Source organism: Colias croceus, chromosome 4 (assembly GCF_905220415.1).
Source record: "Colias croceus chromosome 4, ilColCroc2.1".
In the NCBI taxonomy this organism is placed as follows: domain Eukaryota; kingdom Metazoa; phylum Arthropoda; class Insecta; order Lepidoptera; family Pieridae; genus Colias; species Colias croceus.
The window spans coordinates 6,785,838-6,808,224 of NC_059540.1; the positions used below are offsets into that span (position 1 = coordinate 6,785,838).

A 22,387-nucleotide genomic window follows, 5' to 3' on the forward strand; every position below is an offset into this window, starting at 1 on the left:
GTAATAAGTACAAACTATATATTAACAATAAAGCCACACTTATTGTTTTATCTAGCTAGCCAAATCACATGACGAAAAATCTGCCTTCATCTGATATTCACAAGAGAGAAAGGCACAGACAGATTCCTTTATGTTTTTCATATCCTACTTCTTGCTGAACGGATTTTCATGAAATATGGCGCACACACAGAGGGTAATTTGGAGTAACACAAAGGATAGGTACATAGTTTTTATGCCGAAAATCTAATGTAACCCTTCCCCCAGAAATTGGGAGAATAGTATGTTTGTTATGCCAGGTACAAATACCTATAAGCTCCTGCGTCATTTTTTTAGAAGGAGAAGGAGAGACTCGATATAAAAATTAAAAATAGTGATCATGATCGTACAACATAGTTACATATATAAAAAAAATATCTTACTCTATCTTGCTTTTGAGTCCTCTAGCTAAAATGTTCAAAAATAAAAACATAGGTAAGTATATACGGATTCGAAATTAGGAAGATTAATTAAAAATTAAAAAAAAGGAAATTCTTGTCCCTAATAGGTAAGTGGGAATTTTTTTTGGGTTTATGAAAAATATATCGTTTTTGGGGGGAGGGTTTAAACTGAAGTATATAGCGCAATAATTGACGTCACCATGAGTGAAAATATCATCGTACTCGGCGATGGGTGAAAAATTGAAAAAAACGTCATAACTCCGAAAATACGAAAAATCGCTTTATATACATGGGGGTGATTCGGATAGCCCTCTAGGTCCTCTACCTCCCAGCTTCCGTTCATCACTACTTTTTGAGACACCCTGTATATCATAATAAGTTTTATGCTTATCTATACTTTATAAGAAGTATAAAACATACTGCGCATACTGCTTATAAAGTAGATAAGCATAAAACTTCTATACTTTATAAGTAGTATGTTTTATACTACTTATACATTTATCGCAAAGGTTAATTAACTGATATTTTTTTGTTATTAATTTAAAAATGCTTTCCGTTCAATAAAATATAAATAAATACAGTAGCAAACAAAACCTTAAATGTAATTCGGGGTACCATTTTTAGTGCTGGGGATGTATGTTACATAAAAATTACTGGGCTGATTTACATATGTGAATATTTTCTTCGTATGTGGGAAGGAAAGGAAAATATAAGGAAAACAACAGAGGACTAAAGGTGTAAATAAATTAGTTTGGTTATACAAGTAAAAAAAGAGGTTTCACTTTTATATTATCGGGTAGGTGCTATATATGTAATCACATATTATGTAGTAAGAAGGACTGCACAAATAAAACAACATTTATTATTATTATTTTATTAATTATTTGCTTACAAACTACATTCGATAATTATTTTACACAAAATCATGGTGATTTCGAATATTTATATAATGAATATCACAACGTTCAAAGAAGGCGACGTTAATAGAAATAAAACAGTAAATAAAATATAAACGTTAATAAAGTAGGGCGCGGCGAGCGCGAGCGAGGGGAGCGCTCGCGGCGCCCTGCCCGGCGGTCCTCCGGCGGCGCGGAAACCGAATAGAGAAGAGCCGACACCGCCCGGCGCCGGCGGAGGAGCGGGGCGAGACTAGCTACGGCGGCCGGCCCGCAGGAGCGGGGCAGTGGGCGGGCCGGCCAGCGGGCGCCCTAGCGCTGGAACAGCGGGTTGGGGAAGTCGGGCGGGTGCGGCAGCGGCGCGGGCGGCGGGCGCGCGCGGCGCCACGCCACCAGCCAGCACGCCACGGCCGCCGCCACCGCCACCAGCGCCAGCAGCGCGGTCAGCGCCAGCGCCACGGCCAGCCCGGCGGCCGACACGCACACGTCGGCGGCACCGCTACCGGCTGTACCGGCGTCGCGCTGCCGAGCCGCGCGGGACGGGTCGCGCCGCTCCAGGGTTAGTATTTGATTAGATTCCACCGTCACCTCCTCGCGGAGACGACCCGATAGCGAGTCGTCCTCGATAACTTCTCGCTTTCTGCGTTTGCCGAAAGCGTCGTAGCCGCGGCAATTAACCTGTGTAAAAGGTTTCATGTTTAAAGATCACATCGTTACCTATTATGCGAATAGTGTACACAATTATACAATACTACGACAATATCAACGAGAATATGATGAAAAATGCTTCATAATTGAGACAAGATTTTAAAAACGTTGTCCAACTTCATACTTTCATTTTCATTAATTCATTCCCAAATTTTATGTTTAAAGAAAAGAATTCATTGCTTACCGGTTGACATTTTCCAAAGCAGACACGTATGTTGCACTGGAATCGTATATTATCGCTACTGGGGAACTTGAACGCGTTGAAGGAGGCCCGTAGCGCGGTGCCGTCCTCACTGCGCTCCCACTCGCCGAAGATGGCCGCGTCCGTCGCGCACCCGTCCGCGTCCGTCACCGTGTACTCGTTCTCTATGTTCGTGGATACTTCGCTTGTTTTCGCTATGCAACTACGCGCAAAGCCTCCGTATATGTCTATAAATAGTGATTTTTATGAGTTTCATAGTAGTTGAGAACATGGATTCAATATTTACAGTCTAAAAGAAAAGTGAGTCAAAATATCCAACTTGCAGATTTAATTAGTTCTTAATTAATTATAATAAAGGTTAATTCGATATTTTAGATTAAAAGTTTTTAATTTTTATATAGACTATTCAACTTTTATGCAGTTACTTAATCCCTTCCAAAATCATTGCATCTTCGCAAGCCATTGTTAAAGACAATTAAATAACAAACAATTCATCAATTAACAACCAAATCCTAAATCAAAACTTACTCGACGGTTGTACATCCACTTGTAGCACCAGATTCTCTCCAATCTCAGCCGAGCTGACCTCATCCCCGGTTCTAGACACAATCCGCATGGAGCACGTGGGCGGAGGGCCGGTGTTAGCGATCGTGCCCGTAGTGGTCAACATCGACACGTTGAAAGCGAGCGTCACGTTCTGTTCGCCCGTCTGGTATATGCACTTTATGTGGAACGCTTTAGCGTTTGATGTTACTAGTTTGGGATGTTTCTGCATTACTAGCACGAAGCTTGCAAGGCCCTGTGAAAAAGTTCAAGAAGGTTATTTGTTGAGTCCCACAAGTACGAAAACGTAAATATACATTAAATTCTATTTTATTATTTAGAAGGACCATAGACAAAAGAAGAAGAAGAAAAAATCTTCATCACCATAAAAGAAAAGACGTTGCACTTACGTTAACGTGAACCAATCCACAGTCACCGAAATGAACTGTGAAGTCAATAGGGCTTTCTTGGCTTTCCGTTGTGTGTACTACAAGACGACACCGTTCGTCTTTACTGTATCCTTTCACATAAAGCACTCCATTGAAGTCTTTAATTTTAAGGCTGACTCTCACACCATCGGCTAAGCAATGGACCTATAAAGTGAAATAAAATTAAATATTTATAACGAGCTTTATTAAGAGAAATTTACATATTACTAATGTATATATTGTGTTGTGATAATAATAAACAATTACCTGCATATCCGGTAATGGGAAGTCTGTTCTATAAGTTATGTTCGGTGTAGTCGTGGCATTACATTGGACTTTAGGATTGCCGATATATCCGGTTATACACGTGCAGCGTGAACGATGTCCGACTGCTTCACAAGTAGCGTATAAGCCACAAGGTTCGGCTTCGCAAGCATTCACGCATTTACCATTGATACATCTAGAGTCGTCGTTACAATGATCGTCTGACCGGCATCCGATCGGCACACATTGGTCACCTCTGGCCGTAAAACCACGTTCCGAGTCGCACACGCATCTACCTCGAGCGTCTACTATTTTGCCCTCCAAGTTAGTACAGGGCTCGCATTCGCCGTATTCATTTACACCTTGACCATCGACGCATTTTGTAACAGGAGCTGGAAAAAAATCTTTATAAATTTCTGCGTAATTTTGAATAAAAAAGGTATAAAAATATAGCATCGAATGTTTTTATGTGTGAAATCATTTTTGAAAATTACTTACGTTTGTATGGTGTGCATTCCAATAGAGCATTTCCTTTGTAACCTTGTTCACATTCACAAATCATAGTTCTTACTGGATTTGTATCCGCTACTTCGCATTTCGCGTTTATACCACACGGTTGTATTTCTAAACAAGGATTGACACACTTTCCGTCCAAACAAGCGGTTCCAGGTCGACACTCCACGTCAGAGGAGCATCGTTCTTCAGTTTTATTGCAGCCACCTGCAGTACTCTGGTAGCCTGGCGGACATACACAGTAGACTTCGTGCAAGTGCACGCGACATTCCGCAGGTTTTTTGCATGATGTAATAGTGCAAGGTTCGGCGCACTTGTTGTTAATACAAGATTTCTCAGGTGGACATTCACTGTTTGCGCGGCAACTGATCGGTGAGCAAGCTATATTAGGATTGCCAGATGTTCCGAATTGGCAGCGGCAAAGTGCGCGATGTTCTTCTCCATAACATTCTGCTGATTCTCCACATAGATTCGGTTCCGCTGCACAAGCTGGCACGCAACGGTTGTTTATACAAGTCTCATCATCGGCGCATTGACTGTCCGCACGACAAGTTACGGAGAAACAGCCCGTGTGTGGATCACCAAGGAAGCCAGGTCGGCAAGCGCAAACAGGTTTATGATCTCTTATTTGACAATCTGTGTTGGGGCCGCAGTCACAAGGGTTCTTGCAGACGGATGTTATGCAAGCATGATTTGAGGTACAATCGTTATCAGCTTCACAAGCGACATCGGATATTGTAGTGGCGGGTCGGCACACGCCGCCACCGCCGCTAATGTATCCAGGTGGACAAGAGCATAGCATAGTGCGTACGGGTAGAGTCGCTAATACTTCACAATGAGCTGGTGTAGCACATGGTCGCAATTCGGTACATGGATTTACGCATCTAGCGGACAAACACGCTAGTTTAGATGGACAATCTGCGTCGACGATGCATTCTCCCGTTATTTCAGGTCTACATTCCACGTACGGGCTACCACTAAAACCATTTTCGCATTTACAGACTGGTAAGTGATTGCGCACTAAACAAACAGCATTTCGACCACAGTTGTTGTCAGACAAACATGGATTAACACATTTGTGTCCTCTGCAGAGTTTGTCTCGTGGACAATCGCCATTCGAGCGACATTCAATAGGGATACAGTTTGAATACGCATCTCCTTCGAATCCAACGCGACATCTACAGAGTGGATGGTTTCTTTCTACATAGCACTCAGCATTAAATCCACATGTGTTGTTTAATAAGCAAGGACTGACACAATTGCCGTTAACGCAGGCTTCGTCTGATGGACATTCTGAGTTTGTGCGGCATCCTACAATACGACAGGCGCTGTAAGGATTACCGTCATAGCCTTCTCTACAAGAGCATACGGGTCTATGGTTTCGTATGAAGCATTCAGCATTATCACCGCAATTACATGGGTTTCTGCAGATTCGGTTAACGCAAGATTCTTGATCGCTACATTCACTATCTGAAGCACAGCTCAAAGGTGGTAATTGAACTGCGTCGCACGTTCCACTTTCATTAGGAACATATCCTTCAGGGCATTTACAAATTAGTGTGCGGAATGGAATACTATCAGATACTGAGCAGCGAGAGTTTCCTTTGCATGGTTTCAGTTCGTAGCAAGCGTCACGACATTCGTCCTTAAGACAGGCGTGGCCACTGGGACAATCCGCATCCACACGACATTCGGGTTGACCAACAACTTGTACTCTTTCACATTGCACAAGAGGATCTCCCAAAGGTAAGGTCGCAGGACACTTGCAAGAAGCGGCATGATTTTTAGCAAAACATTCAGCATTTGATGCACAAGGGTTTCGTCCGGCGAGAGAGCAGGCGTTTTGACAAACACCGCTTATACAAACACTATCATCACTACAATCAGAGTTTGCTTCGCATTCTGAAGCTTGGCATTTTGAGAACGGATTTCCTTTTGTTCCAGCAGGACATCTACAGTTGGATCTATGGGAGCTTCCGTAACATTCAGCACTAATAGCGCATGGAGTTTCGACTAAGCATGGACTGATGCAGGCTCCGTTGTAACACATATCGCTATCGTTACACTCTCCATCTGAAGAACAGCCCACTAAAAGAAAAAAAAATGTTAAAAATGTCACGAATAAATCCAATATGGCGAATTTCAGGGTGAACTGGGAAACAACTAAATGTGTGTTTACATTACTAACCTTTAAAGCAATCGGTGTACGGATTACCGGAGAAACCGCGTTGACAATAGCAAACTGGATGGTGTCGTACTACATTGCATTCAGCGTTCGTTCCACAGTTACATGGGTTCGCACAAGCTCCGTTGATGCAAGCTTGTGATAGAGGACAGTCCGAGTTTGCTTTGCAGCCCACTGGGATTATTGAATCTTGTGATGCTATAAAAATAAATTAACAAACGTTGTAACATTTTGTGTTAAATTTAAATAAGTACTGATTACAAGTATAAGTATTTATTACACAACTGATCATTAATATGTTGTTTCTGTATTGAAAGAAAGAAAAATGATTTATATGTGGCCAATATTTAAATTTAAAACTACTTATATTAATTTCAGATAAAACAATTTATTATATATTTTTTTGTCAATCAACTTATTGTTGTTAATAAACTAAAAATTATTGATGTTAATAAACTAAAGAAACTTACGCGGCAAGCAGCGTACTCTCGCATCCCCAGTGTACCCCTTAGGGCAGGAGCACTTAGGCCTTGCGTCCACCACACGGCACAGCGCGGCCGGCCCGCACGCACCGGCGCACGGGTTCACGCACGTGCGCTCTACGCAAGCCCGGTCTGCACCGCACTCCTCGTCGCTGTAGCACTCGTAGATTGTTGGTTGTCGCGGTTCTGTGGTAACGTAGCGAGTGATGTATTGTTTTATTTAGAATATTTTGTCAACACTAGTATTATGAAAAAATGATGTGTTTGTTTGAAATGAATAGGTTTCAAAATTACTGGACAGATTTTAAAAATTCTTTCACCAACAGATTGCTTAGCTGCATTATAGGTTTAAAGACTTTATTACTCATAAGAACAATTTGTTTTACCTGCTATCTTAAATTAACTTACATTATTCCTGATTGACGTGAAAAAAAAGGAATAAAAAATATAAAGTATGTCGATGATATACTTTATTTTTGTGCCAAGTTAACTAAGGAAGTGCAGCTAGTAATTTATAATCATCGTTACTTTCAAAGATATTCATGATTACAGTTGGAAGTTATATTTATAACTCTTACCTGTATTACATTCAATTCTTGGATTTCCAGTGTATCCGGCTGGGCACGTGCATCTCGCTACGTGGTCTACTGACTCGCATAGAGCGTTCTGTCCGCACGGTGTAGATCTGCAGGCATCGACGCAACTTCCACGTCGGCATATTTGGCTGTTAGCACATTCTGAGTCAGACGCGCATTCCGCTTGTGGCGGCGCGCGACAACCAGAATCAGGCGCCGCGCGACCACCGTCTGAACAGACGCACGCTATCGCTCTCAATGGCAGTATATCTATAGTTCTACACAGCAGACCAGCTTCACATGGGTTGTCTTGACAGAGATCAGTACAATGCGAATTCACGCAAGCGAATGGTGACGCGCAGTCAGCATCCACTGAACACTCTTCTACATTTTGTACTGTAACGCATCCGCGGAGGTATGGATCGCCAGACCGATCGGGCGGGCAACTGCACACTGCTCTGTGGCCAATTGGTGTACAAATAGCCCCAGAAGCACATGCGTTCTCAGAGCAGACAGGTTGACAGACACGATTGAGTCGATTGCAGGCTTTAGTATCGTCGCAATCCTCGTTGTATTGACAAGCGGCTGCGATGCAGGCACGTCGGGGGTCACCCTGAGTTCCCGCTGGACAGCGACATGTCGCTACGTGAGCGATGACGTCACACACAGCGTTGCGGCCACAGGTCGTTCCAAGTACACAAGGATCTTGACAGTATCCATTGACGCAGGACTTATCAAATGGACAATTATCATCTGCAGTACATTCAGCTGTAAAAAATATAACATATTGTAAAATAACTAATAAACCATTAAGAATCTAAGCCATTAAGTCTCAAATTATTAGCAAAATATGTTTCATCCTGTCAGGTATTGTATAAACTATAAGTAATGTGTATATTTCATGAAAAATTACAAGACAAACCACTGCATTTCGTGATACAAAGTTAATTTCTAACTGTTATAAGGTATAATTCAACATACACTTCTAATAGACACTTCATCACGAAAATCTCTATAATTTTTATTAAAACGGTAATCATAATGTTAATTTATAGCATTCAGTAAAAAATAGATAATCTCAGAAAAAAATCAATTATACTCAAAAAACTCACGTGTATAACACGATCTAGCAGGATCGCCAGCGGTACCAGGTGGGCAGCGGCACCGCGCACGGTGCGCGGAAGCTTCACACAACGCACCGCTACCGCACGCGTTTGCACACGCAGACACGCAGCGGCGGGACACGCACGCCTCCGCCGCACCGCACTCCACGTCCGACAGGCAGATGCTGCCAACGGCGGCTGTACGAAATGTTAGTTATTTTAATACTGCTTAATAATAATAAAAAATAAACAAGTTAAACAAATGGAAAAAGTGAAGTATACAGTTTCATATAGGAACAATGAAATAAACGGGCTTCTAGTTTTTTTAAGTACATTTATTTTAAAGGCAACAAAGAGGTTTCAAAAGGATGATATTTTCTAAATATAATTTACAGAGGATGGTAACATTTTTATTACGTCAGATAGTTTTTAACATAATAATTATAAGGTACGCGTCACGCGCACTCACTATAGAATTTCCATGTTAACAATTTTTTATTCAATTTTTTAACTACAATGTATAAACTATAAAGCAAAAAAAGAACTTACTCGGTGTGCAAGCAACATTAGGATCTCCCTGTAGCGGGGGTACACACGAACACGAGGCTCTATGCGACACCGCACGGCACTCCGCGCCCGCGCCGCACAGCTGCGCTTCACACGCTGGTGTACATTGACCTTGTAGACAACGCTCTTCGTCATTGCAGTGCGTGTCTTCGCTGCATTCGCCCCCTTGTGAATAATTGGATGTGTTTGTTGATCGTAATGTATTTATACAGCTACCCGCAAAAGTTTGAAAAAATAGGTTGAATTTTACTTTGATCGAGGTTCTTTCTATATCCATGCTAATGCATTGATATATTATATATGAAAGTTATTGTGTCAACTCATCTCATAAAATACTCACCGTGAAGGTAATATAGTTACAGTTTGTACAAAAATTGTCTTATTGCTATTTTTTATTTAAAACGAGCTGTTAATGTGAAACCTTCAACATTCTGTGTGGTTTGAACAATCAAACGTTATCAAATTTTTTTATAAGTTTACATAAATGTGTACAGATTACACGTTTGTAAAAAAACAAAACACGTCACTTGATAATTTGGATAATTGTTGCAGTGTATTATACAAATTTTTACACGGTGAAACACAATCGGTGACAATATTTACATGCCAGTTTCGTAGGACCGTTTGATTACCAATACTCACAATAATGTCGATTTCTATTCCTTCCATTAAATTAAAGGTCAAATGGCAATACTGCAAAAAATAGGTTAACAAAATTTAATGAACATTTTTTTTATATCACTTTATACTTACTTGGGTTGCATTGCAAGGAAGCATCGCCGGTCAAGGGCTTGGGACACTCGCACACTAAGGTTCGGAACGGCAGAGTGTTCGCAACTCTACACGTAGCGCGAGTACCGCAAGATGTCGAGTCGCATGGGTTCTTACAATTTCCTTGCAAACATGCCAAGTTGGGACCACATTCAGCATCGCTTGAGCATTCTACTTCTTCGAGGACTACAACAAAATGGAAGTATGTAGTTTTGCAATACTTACAAAAACTTTGTAACATTTAATTTTTTTCATTTTTGTTTGTACGTTGATTATAAACAAATTATATTATTTTGATTTACTGTAGGAACTTACCAGGTTGACATTGTATTTTGGGGTTTCCGATTTGCCCACGCGGACACTCGCATGTCGCCTTGTGTCGAATCACTGAACACTGAGCTCCTGGCGCACAGCTGCCGGGGCACGGATCTTGGCAAGTATTGCCACGACAGGCCAACCACGATGGGCAATCGTCGTCAATAGTACATTCTTCTTTACGGCACTCGACCCATGGATCTCCTCGCGAACCAGAGTTACACTCGCAGCTCGCAACGTGCCCGCGGGCTACGCATTGAGCGTCAGTACCGCAACGGATGCGGGAACACACTTTTACGCATGAACCGCTGTCGCAGCTTTCGTCGTATGGGCAGTCGTTATTGCTGTGACATTGGACTGTAAAGGAAATTATGAATTTAGTAATACAATCCTCATAATGATTAAATTTATAAAAGGTGAGTTGAATATTTACGTACCAGAATAGCATCCAGTGTAAGCATCTCCTTCGTATCCAGGTAGACAGGCACAAAGTGCCCTGTGTTGTTTGGCGATACAGCGTGCGTTCAAGCCACAGCTGTTCTGAGCGCAAACTGGAAGACATCTAGAGTCGATGCAAGCTGCATTGTCTGCGCACTGTTCGTCTCTTGTACACTCTGGACTTGGAGTAGGCGTATATGTTGGTGTAGATATTTTAACACGTTCACATCGAACCAGCGCATAACCTGTGTAGCCGGCAGGGCACGAACATATAGCTGAGTGCCTCACACCCGTACATATAGCATTTTCACCACAAGAATCGATGCATGGGTCGGAACATTTTCGATTTATACATGAACGATCGCCAGGGCAGTCGTCATTGACTATACACTCTGGGTATGTACAGAAGCCGTCTCGACAGGTTCCATGCGGGCCACACGGGTTCGGGTCACAAGGATCGTAAACGGTTGGCGATGTTGTGGGTACCTCTGTAAGATTAAAAATAAAAAAAATTAATATTATTCACATTTTATTTGCTTATTGACAATAAATGCACTTATTTTGATAATTATTAATACATATTGTTGAATTATTAAAAAAAAAAACCTTCTTTTTAATTGGAATAGAACAATTACCTCTTGCAACACAGTTGCTGAAGGGATCGCCAGTGGTTGATGGTGGGCAAGAACAAATAGGTGCATGATCGAAGACACGACACATAGCGCCATTGCCACAAATTCCTTGACATGGGTCTATACATTTATTGCGGACACAAGCGCGATCTCGTGGACATTCAGAGCTGACGACACATTCGGGGCGACAACCAGATGACGAGGCGTCTCCACTAGTGCCACTTGGACAGGAACAAACAGCGTTGTTGTTCACAACTGAGCACAAGGCTCCGGGTCCGCACGGCGATGGTGTACAAGGCGGCGCTATAACAATAATAACTTACATTATTGAGTGAAATACTTAGCTAAGATTAATCGAAATAAAGTGGCTATTTTGCTTTAATGTTATCACTTTTATATAGAGCTTGTAATTTACCTGTTATGACTACGTCACATTTTTCGAACGCATTTCCTCTCGTTCCTGGTGGACACGAGCATAACGGCACATGGTTAACGGTTTCACAGTCGGCTCCCACGCCGCAAGTGCCCTCACACGGGTCGCGGCATTTAGAGCGGATGCAGGCTCGCGTCGGAGAGCAGTCCGAGTCGGCGAGACACTCCGGCCGACAGCCAGTGTATGGGTCGCCTCTTAATCCTGGCTCACATTCACAGGACGCTCCACTTCCTCGAGCGCGACAAATCGCTCCCGGACCACATGGAGAAGGATTGCAAGGGTCGTTTGGTAGTTTTTCTGTAACATTTAAAATAGTGTTATAGCGCGACTCCGTAATAACTCGACAAAGTTTTGAAGGGCAAAGCGGTACGGAAGCTTTTTCGATAGTTTTTTTGACGAGTTTGCGATTGATTACGTTTCACTAGAAAAACCCATGCCTAAGTTTTTAAAGTGAAAACCTATCCGAATCGCGCTTTCGTCTCGACTACAACTTTTAGCAATAATATTTCACGCGTCGTTGTAAGATTAAGCAATCTTCCAACTCAGTCTATCTTACGAATATTCTCGACGAGTCGACACTCTATAAGGGGGTTTCCGGTGGTGTTGGGAGGACACTGGCAACGCGGTTCGTGTGCAGCCGGAGTGCAGAGGGCGTTGAGGCCGCAAGCGCCGGGGCAAGGGTCGATGCACCGCTTGTTGACACACGTGAAGCGCCACTCGCAGTCCGACGAGCTTAGACACTCGGGGCGGCAGAACGGTGGATTGCCCAAATAGTTGTCTCGGCAGCGGCACGATCCACCAATACAATCTGCATTGGGGCCACATTCAGTGCAAGCTGATGGTATTTTTGGTTCGGACTGGATTGCTGTGGATAAATGATTTTTATTGCTTAGTGTGTACATAATAATATGTATTATGACTATATAAAATTAAGAATACAAAAAAATAAGTTTATAAATATTTTGTAAGTTTACATTTTCTAAGAGAACATAAATGATTTGCCTGTATTCTTTTAGTCTATTTTACCTGGTAAGCAGCGAATGAACGGATCGCCCGTATATTGTACGGGACAACTGCAAATTGGTGAATGTGCCATTGTGTGACAAATTGCATGCGTGCCGCAGCTGCCAGGGCATGGATCTTGGCACTTGTTGTTGCGACATGCGAGGTTGGCGGGACAATCAGAATTGTGCCGACATTCGGGACGGCAAGCTGGCGGCTCATCATAGGTCGGTGGCCGGCAAGAGCAATGCGCGACTGTACCATCAGCGCGGCATATACTATCTGGACCACACGGATTTGGCATGCAGGGATCGCTTACCGCTGGAGCTAATAAAAAAAAATACATTCAAAAAAATATATTTACTAACCAAAATTTTTTAAAGATTTTAAAGGCAGAAGGAAAGAAAAAGATCTTCAAGTACTATCAAAAAATAACAAAGAAAAGACGGAAAATAAAGAGAACAAAACATAAAACAGAATAATTGTATGGTGGAGTTTGTATCTGTCAAGTCCTCATTTGCACTTATGCTTGAACATGATACATCGCTAGTTTTCTGGGGTTCTTAATTAGCTTTTAAAATTATAAAACCTTACCTATAACGCGACGGCATGCAATAAATGGATCGCCTTGAAGTGGCATAGGACATTCACAAATTGCAATATGGTTATATACGTTACAAACGGCATCAAATCCACAAGCGTTTATGCAAGGGTCGATGCATTTGTAATTAATACATGCTTGATTTTTAAGGCATTCATTATCACTAGTACATTCTGGTCTACATTCCACGTAAGCGTTGCCGTGATAGCCTTGAATACAAGAACATGTTCCGTTCGAGCAAATAGCGTTTATTCCACATGGCGATCTTGCACAAGGATCAGATGTCAGAGATGGGGTATCTGAAATAATAAACATGCATTATTTTTTACAAAGCAGAGCAAAGAATAATATTTAAAACGAAATTATTGGAATCAAAATCACTTCCAAAATAGTTCATCTAATAGTAACAATTCTTTTACCTTTGATTATTACATAGCAGCCGACAAATGGATCTCCACGGTATCCTTCAATACACGTACAGATAGCAAGATGGTTCATCGCCCTACATTGTGCATTACTTCCACATGATCCTAAGCAAGGGTCAACACATTTTTCACGAACACATGCTTTATTATTGGGACAATCTTCATTAATTGTACATTCTGGCGCACAACGAGGCGGAGTACCGATGTATCCTTCTTTGCAATTACAAATTGCAGATCCGCCAGAATCCCTACAGTAAGCATTTGGTCCACAAGGATTGGGACTACAAGGATTTCCAATAGTATTAACTTGAGGTCTTTCTTTAACGCAGCGTACAAATGGATCTCCTTCATAACCAGGCAAGCAAGTGCAGTATGGGCTATGGCGATGTATTTGACATTGTGCATTTTCTCCACAGGTGTTCACACATGGATCGACGCATTTTTGTTTAATGCATGCTTTATTGAGTTCACAATCTGAACTCATGACACATTCTGGTCTACAGTTTGGTGGATAACCCGTGTAGTCCGGTAAACATGAACATATTGCTTGATTATTTCGAGCCAAACAAGTACTATGAGGGCCGCATGGCGATGGTGAACAAGGATCAGACGGTTCTTCTGTAATAACAAAGATTTCGTTATTATATTAAATTATTACATTATAAGAGATTCAATACATACACAGTAAATAGGTGTAAACTTACCTTCTTTAAGGATACAGTTGTCATAAGGATTTCCAATGTATCCGAATATGCATGAACATTTAGGTGAATGATTTACAGTTTGGCAGATTGCATTGATACCACAAAATCCAAGACAAGGATCGCGGCATTTATTATTTATGCAACTAAGACTTTGAGGACAGTCAGAATTAAGCAGACACTCTGGTCGGCATCCTTCATACGGGTTGCCATAGAAATCACTTATGCACGCACAACTTGCTGAATTATCACGTTCTTGGCATACAGCATTTGGACCACACGGATTTGGCGTACAAGGTTTCGTTTTTTCTACAGGGTTTTGAACTGCAACTAAAAACAAATGTAAATTCTTATTTGTTGTTACTTATAAATTTTTGATTAGCTATGCCACAAACGATCAAGAAAAGACAATCAAATAAAACAAATATTTTAACAAGGATTCATTGATTATAAAAGTACCTGAAATAATCACGCATTCGTTGAAAGGATCCCCTCGGTATCCCTGTTGACATGAACACTGAGGCGAGTGACTGACCACACGGCACTCAGCATTGCGACCGCAGGTGCCCACACATGGATCCACACATTTTTTATTTATGCACGACTTATCGAAATTACACTCGCTATTTGATACACACTCTGGACGGCAATAAGGCGGTTGTCCTATGTATTCATTCAAACAAGCACACTGTGATTTTCCGTTTGATTCTTTGCATACTGAGTTCGGACCGCAAGGTGAAGGTTCGCATGGGCTCCTTTCTATACTGGGTTCATCTGTAAACAATTTTTAAACAATATGAATATTCTTGCAACACATTTACACTAGAAGTTATTAAAATATCGGTAAAGTCTTACTTTGTACTTGTAAACATTGAATAAACGGATCACCAGTCAATCCATTACGGCAGTAACAAATCGGTTTGTGATTGTGTATTTTACATTCTGCGTTAATACCACAAGAACCGAGACATGGATTGACGCATTTCTGGTTGGAACATGATAATAATGCTGAGCAGTCTGAATCGATCACGCATTCAGGACGGCACGATGGTGGAGCTCCGACATATCCCAGAAGACAAGAACATACCGCCTGGTTTTGTATATTTCTACATACACTGTTTGGTCCACATGGTGACGGTATGCATGGATCAATATTTTCTTGGACAACTAAAAAAGAAAAAAACATTATAAATCAAACGTTCTTGTCATTTTTGTTACTACATATTATCAAAAGCAAGTTATCATTTGAAACTAACCTGCAAGAGGAGAACAAAAGACAAAAGCATTGCCTGATGTATTGCGCGGGCAAGAACACATCGGAATGTGGTTGTAAACTTCACAGGTTGCGCCTCTACCACAAAGATTGGTACATGGATTGACACATTTAGTGTTAACACAGACTAAACTAGAAGCACAGTCTGAGTTGTGTGTACATTCCGGGCGACAACTCATGTAAGGATTTCCGAAGTAATTGGGTAAACAAGAACACCTTCCGTCATTACATTGGGCATTAGCTCCACATGGGTTAGGATTACAGTTATCATATTTCTCTGGTATAGGTTCTGTAATAAATATATACATTTTAGGAATTGATTTGCACATTTAAGACAATTAATCATAAATACAGTACACAAAGTTATACTAATACATACCAATAGCTTCTTGACTATAACAACTTTCAAATGGATTTCCAGTGTATCCTTCTGAACAACTGCAGATAGCCGCATGTTGATGGACGTGGCATACGGTCTGTATTCCACATGATCCAACGCAAGGGTCTTTACATTTTTGGTTGATACAAGCCTTGTTGCTCGGACAATCTGAATTAATAGTACACTCAGGCCTGCAGTTTGGTGGTGTTCCTATGTAATTAGATATGCAGGAGCACACTGGTGCTTTGTTCATGGTTTGACACAATGAGTTTGGTCCACAAGGCGATGGCACACATGGGTTCGAATCCACTACTTGTATTTCTATAAAAAAAATATATCAATTATTGGTACGTATATAAATTAGCCAACTTAAGAATAATATTAAATAGGAGTTGTTTATTTTACTTAGTACAAGTTTTAATGTGAATTGTATAGAACTCACTTGGAAGAAGCGCGCATCTTATGAAGGGATCTCCTTCATATCCTTGTCGACATGAGCAAATGGGAGCATGGTTAACCACTCTGCAATCGGCGTTTTGACCACATACATTAATACATGGGTCTACACATTTTTGTTGAACGCAACTCTTAGTCGATGGGCATTCAGAGCTTACTGTACATTCTGGTCGGCAATTAGGCGGTACACCGAAATATTCTGGTAAGCAGGAACAAGACGCAAGGCCATTGTTACTTTTACATACAGTGTTACTTCCACAAGGATTTGGTACACATGGGTCGCGAGACGTAGTTTCTAAAATAACAAATAAAGAAATGAGATAAACTTGATTGTTATGAATAAATATTGATAACAGAACTTATTTGAAACAAAATTAGAAACCTACCTTCTTCCTTAATTATAATGTGGCAGTAGGAATATGGATTTCCTGTATAACCAGGAGAACATGAGCAGGACGGTAAGTGGTTTACAACTTGACAAATTGCTGTTGAACCGCAGACACCTGGACAGGGATCTTGACATTTATTCTTTAGACATGCCTTATTATATGGACAATCACTGTTTACTACACATTCAGGGCGACATCCTTCATAAGGATTTCCGAAATAACCTTCATGACAACTACAAGCAGCAACTCCAGAAGTTGATATTCTACAGTAGCTGTTTGCTCCACAAGGTGATGGGTTGCAAGGATCTGTTGGCTCCAATTTCTGTGGTATTTGATAGCATGATAAGAAAGGATCACCACTATAACCCTCTTCACATGTGCACATTGCTGTGTGAAGCCGCACCGTGCATTTTGTATTTGTGCCACAAGAGCCCACGCACGGGTCTTTACATTTGTAATTTATGCAGGCTTTGTCTGCTGAGCATTCATCACTTGATGTGCATTCACGGCGGCAGTTAGGCGGTGTTCCTTCGAAAGTGGGTTGACAGGAACAAATATATGAATCACCAGTATTTGTTACTGAACAAGCACTGTTTGGTCCACATGGTGAAGGAACGCATGGATTTTTTATTGGCTCCTCTAATTTTTGAACTAAAATAAACAAAAACAAATAATTATGACTTTGGAATAATAAATGCTTTTCTAAATTGAAAGATGTACTAATAAAATAGTGTTTTTACTAACCAAAACAATGTGTAAACGGCGAGCCTGTATATCTTGGCGGGCAAGAACATACAGGATTGTGGTTGATAACTTTACAATCCGCATTGGGGGCACATGATCCTGGACATGGATCTTGACACTTCATATTTATACAAGCTAAAGATAGTGGACAATCAGTGCTTTGTATGCATTCTGGTCTACAATTAGGCGGGTTTCCCACATAACCTTGTATGCATGCACATATTGCTTGTCCACTAGAATCTCTGCAAATACTGTTAGGCCCACAAGGAGAAGCTTCACATGGTCTACTCGAGGGTTCTGAAAATGAATTTATTTGATAAACACTTTTTCTTTAAATAATTACTCAAAATTAAGTATATTATATTATATTGTATGAGAATAATTTTTATAAATACGTACTGTCGATTTTCAAGCACTGTGTAAAGGCATCACCAGTCATACCAGTTCGGCAACTACATACTGCAACGTGATTGTAAACATTACATTCAGCGCCCACTCCGCACATATTAATGCATGGATTCACACATTTAGAACGTAGACAAGTTTTGTCGAGGGGGCAGTCGGTACTGAGCACGCACTCTGGTCGACAACCGAAATAGGGATCTCCTGTATATTCTGGCAGACATGTGCACTCTCCGTTGTTGCAAAGGGCATTTGGACCACATGGCGAAGGATTGCAGGGATCTTGTTTTTGTGGTTGTTCTAAAAACATAAAGTGAATTTTAGTTTGAAAACTGACTAAATGGTTTTTCTTTTTATGATAACTAAAATAACATTGAATATAAAAATACGCTAAAAATATATAAAAAAAATTGGGCAACCAAAACTGTACCTTCAATTTTAATTATGCACGATGTGAAAGGATCTCCTCTGTAACCTTGCGGGCATAAACAAACTGGTACGTGATTAACAACATTACAGATTGCGTTGAAACCACATGAGCCCTGACAAGGATCTTGACACTTCATATTCAAACAAGCTCTATCGCTGCTACAATCTGTGTTAACTATACATTCTGGTCTACAATTTGGTGGGCTCCCAAGGAATCCAGTCTTACAAGAACAGGATGGTATACCTCCCACGTCGCGGCATTCAGAATTTAATCCACAAGGAGAAGGTAGACAAGGATCTGTCGGTACACTTAAAACTGGTTCAATATCAAGTACAATACAAACTGAGAAAGGATCTCCCGTGTATCCGTTTTTACACGAACATATTGGATTGTGATTTATAACCCGACAATCTGAATTAATTCCACAGCCGCGAGGACATGGTGATACACATTTTTGGTTTTCGCACACTTTATCAAGTGGGCATTCCGAATTACTTAAACATTCAGGTCTACATGTAGGCGGTGAGCTTTGATAGCCCGGTTGACATGAACAAACAGCAACATTATTTCGAGCGTTACATAAGCTATTCGGTCCACAAGGTGATGGGTTACATGGATCCACTATTTCAGCTGCAAAAATAAATTTTATTGTTAGTTTAAAAGTACTTCCTTAAAAATATTATGTTCGAAAAGTACTCAATAATATAACTTACTGTGAGATTTATATGAGCATATTTTATACGGATCTCCAAAATGTTGCTCGGGGCAGGCACAGCTTGGTATGTGGTTAGTAACATAGCATTGAGCATTAATTCCACAAGTTCCGGGACATGGGTCGATACACTTATTTTGTTGACAGGCCTGATTCGACGGACAGTCTGAATTAATTAAGCATTCAGGTTTACAAGAAACATATGGATCACCGAAATAGCCCGGAAGGCAAACGCAAGATCCAACGTTATCTTGTTCTCTACATTCAGTGTTGCTTCCACAAGGAGAAGGCACACACGGTGTCGGTCGTTCTATAATAGTTGGTTCTGATTGTAAAGTGCATTGAAGGAAAGGATCGCCAATATAGCCATTTTGACACAAGCATATCGGCGTATGACTGACGACTCTACAATCGGCGTTTATACCACAAGCGCCCGCGCATGGGTTGCGACATTTTCTATTAATGCACGCCATGTCAGAGGAACATTCGGTATTGCTTGTACATTCTGGCCGACATGCAGGTGGTGAACCAATAAAGTCAGGCAAACATTTACAGTCAGCTTGATCTCCAACCTCGACACATTGTGAATTAGGCCCACATGGCGATGGCAGACATGGGTTTACTCGAATAGGTGGTGAAGATTCTGTAATGATAAAGTATTTTAAAACACGGGTGCATAACATAAAATATGCAAGACGATAATTATTTTAAAAATAATTAAAATAAATTACAGAATTTTGAAATTGAGATAATAATGTCAATTACTAGAACAATTTTGTACTGTATATATATATATATATAAAAATAAACACAGTTGTATTTATTAAGATAAGAAACTTACGAATCGGTTGGCAAGCAGAGAATGGATCTCCAGAATATCCACGCAGACAAGTACACACTGGATTATGATTAATGACCATGCAATTTGTATGCTGGCCACAGGCGCCTGGGCATGGATCGATACATTTCTGGTTGGAGCAGGCCTGATTTAATGCACAATCGGAGCTGAGTATACATTCAGGACGGCAGTTCGGTGGTGAACCTATATAGCCTCGTACACATACACATACAGCATGACCATTTATCTCTCTGCATTGACTGTATGGGCCACATGGTGATGGATTGCACAAATCGGTAGGTGTGTAAACTTCTGCAAATAAATCAGTAAAATAAATACCTATAACCTTTGCTAAATAAGAACATTACGAAAACTTTGTGAATTATTTGTGCGTGAATTACCTCTGATTATGGAGCAATAATTGAAAGGATCACCGCTGGTGCCGCGTGGACAAGAACAGGCCGGTATATGATTGATTACATCGCAAGTTGCGTTCAATCCACAAGTATTTGCACAAGGATCCATACATTTGTTGTTTATACAAGCCTTATTGCGAGGACAATCAGAATTCAAAATACATTCTGGTTTGCATCCAACATAGGGTTCTCCATAATATTCAGGAAGACAAGAGCACTCTCCGTTATTGCATACCGCATTAGCCCCGCAGGGAGATGATGAACAAGGATCACTTGTAACGGGTTCTAAAAAAAGAATATTTTTTATATATATTACTTTTAAAATAAAAATTAAAAAAAAATCGGTAAATCAGTAATTTTTGCGTCATACTTAATTAATATAAAATATACTTTATTATAGAAATGCTTCATAATAAGAATAATATACAGGGTTACAGGTTAAGTCGACCTATTCCTGTTAAGAGCGTATTGTAGGGGTCAAAACAAACTGATTTGATCTTATAATACCATATCCAAAAGTTAGTCGTTGAAGAGTTATCGCAATTTTAATTTTTTTCTTGAAAATGCAACTTTATCTTCGCATTTAGCGTTTAATTTTTTATTTTACTTATTTGGTCTGGGTTTTTTTGAGTTTTTATGTAAAGGTTGAGTTAAACAATAATTCTCAGCAATAAAAATCCATATCGCTGCAAACAATTCAAAGAAATGGCTTTTAATCTAAAAATAATAACATTAAAGTAATTTAGTTAACTCGTTTTAAAGACAGATATTGAAAAAAATCTCTATGAAAATGTGTCTGCAGATGTTTTTAAAAACATGTACATGTTCTTAGCTATGTAAAAAGGTATGATAACCTCAGGTAGCATTCGTAGATTCCAAGAAATCGGGGATAAACATGGGACAGTGGTAGTAAAGTACAACATCAGAATAAATTTTGTCATAATTTATTTTTCTTAAAAACTTTACAGTTCCTGCTCAACATGACTTCCTCTATTGCGAACACATATTCGAAACCTTTTCCGCAGAGTACTCTTAGTCAAGAGCCAATTAACAACTGGGGTAGTCACCCCAGTTGTTAATTGGTTCCTCATCTTATTGGCTGCATCGATAATTTTTTGTCGTAAAATATCAACAGATGGAATCGGGTTCGGCTCATTGTACACCAGACTCTTCATATGCCCCCATACGTAAAAGCCCATGGGGGTTAAGTCTGGACTTCTAGCCAGCCATGGTATGGGCCCACCTCTTACGATCCATCTGTTTGGATAGTTGATGTCTAACCATTCTCTGACACTTCTTCTGTAATGTGCAGGGCAGCCATCATGTTGGAACCACATGTCTCTTAACAAAGTCAAGGGTATGTCTTTAAGTAGGTCACTTAAATGTTGGCGCAGAAAGGTCTCATAATTTTCACCATTTAGGTTGTCCGGAAGGAAGTATGGTCCAATTAATTTATTTGAAATTATCCCCATCCACACATTAAGACTGAATCGTCTTTGTGATTTTTTTGGATTCTTCTTGTTAGGATTGCCACGTGCTTTCGGAGCCCAATAGTGAGCGTTGTGGTAGTTTGTGATCCAAGTTCTCGGGCAACGGTTGCCCGAGAACTTGGTCTGTCTCAGTGGTTGGTCACAATGAACACTTCAGGATATTACCCATATCACTACATGCCCGTGCACGTGATGGAAGAAGGAGATCCTTTAAGAGGACTAGATTTTTATTAGATTCATGTTGAATGCGGATCTGAAAAACCCCTCGTTTTTCAAAAAAAAATTATGGACAGATGAGTCCAAATTTTATCAAGACGGTATCAACGATAAGATCGTAAGAGGTGGGCCCATACCATGGCCGGCTAGAAGTCCAGACTTAACCCCCATGGGCTTTTACGTATGGGGGCATATGAAGAGTCTGGTGTACAATGAGCCGAACCCGATTCCATCTGTTGATATTTTACGACAAAAAATTATCGATGCAGCCAATAAGATGAGGAACCAATTAACAACTGGGGTGACTACCCCAGTTGTTAATTGGCTCTTGACTAAGAGTACTCTGCGGAAAAGGTTTCGAATATGTGTTCGCAATAGAGGAAGTCATGTTGAGCAGGAACTGTAAAGTTTTTAAGAAAAA

At 40.6% G+C, this 22,387-nt stretch overlaps 1 protein-coding gene across 1 annotated transcript in view; it reads right to left on the reverse strand.

Moving 5' to 3' along the window:
- Nucleotides 1-1,295: 1,295 nt before the first annotated feature.
- Nucleotides 1,296-22,387, reverse strand: part of LOC123690972 — a 101,207-nt gene continuing 80,115 nt past the window's right edge. Inside the window, exons 103-135 of the mRNA XM_045635133.1 lie at nt 20,246-20,545; nt 19,848-20,156; nt 19,008-19,649; nt 18,295-18,924; nt 17,862-18,164; nt 17,463-17,759; nt 16,716-17,369; nt 16,316-16,624; nt 15,874-16,194; nt 15,478-15,783; nt 15,077-15,388; nt 14,681-14,995; nt 14,225-14,551; nt 13,515-14,138; nt 13,089-13,394; nt 12,519-12,821; nt 12,049-12,357; nt 11,475-11,789; nt 11,063-11,362; nt 10,427-10,915; nt 9,990-10,346; nt 9,657-9,860; nt 8,886-9,068; nt 8,346-8,534; nt 7,237-8,001; nt 6,647-6,844; nt 6,180-6,374; nt 3,977-6,079; nt 3,482-3,870; nt 3,197-3,379; nt 2,772-3,042; nt 2,226-2,470; nt 1,296-2,011 (exon numbers count right to left, since the gene is read on the reverse strand). Of these exons, the coding sequence (XP_045491089.1) occupies nt 1,646-2,011; nt 2,226-2,470; nt 2,772-3,042; nt 3,197-3,379; nt 3,482-3,870; nt 3,977-6,079; nt 6,180-6,374; nt 6,647-6,844; nt 7,237-8,001; nt 8,346-8,534; nt 8,886-9,068; nt 9,657-9,860; nt 9,990-10,346; nt 10,427-10,915; nt 11,063-11,362; nt 11,475-11,789; nt 12,049-12,357; nt 12,519-12,821; nt 13,089-13,394; nt 13,515-14,138; nt 14,225-14,551; nt 14,681-14,995; nt 15,077-15,388; nt 15,478-15,783; nt 15,874-16,194; nt 16,316-16,624; nt 16,716-17,369; nt 17,463-17,759; nt 17,862-18,164; nt 18,295-18,924; nt 19,008-19,649; nt 19,848-20,156; nt 20,246-20,545 (13,319 nt within the window). The 3' untranslated portion in view covers nt 1,296-1,645. The remainder of the gene's footprint in view (nt 2,012-2,225; nt 2,471-2,771; nt 3,043-3,196; nt 3,380-3,481; nt 3,871-3,976; nt 6,080-6,179; nt 6,375-6,646; nt 6,845-7,236; nt 8,002-8,345; nt 8,535-8,885; nt 9,069-9,656; nt 9,861-9,989; nt 10,347-10,426; nt 10,916-11,062; nt 11,363-11,474; nt 11,790-12,048; nt 12,358-12,518; nt 12,822-13,088; nt 13,395-13,514; nt 14,139-14,224; nt 14,552-14,680; nt 14,996-15,076; nt 15,389-15,477; nt 15,784-15,873; nt 16,195-16,315; nt 16,625-16,715; nt 17,370-17,462; nt 17,760-17,861; nt 18,165-18,294; nt 18,925-19,007; nt 19,650-19,847; nt 20,157-20,245; nt 20,546-22,387) is intronic.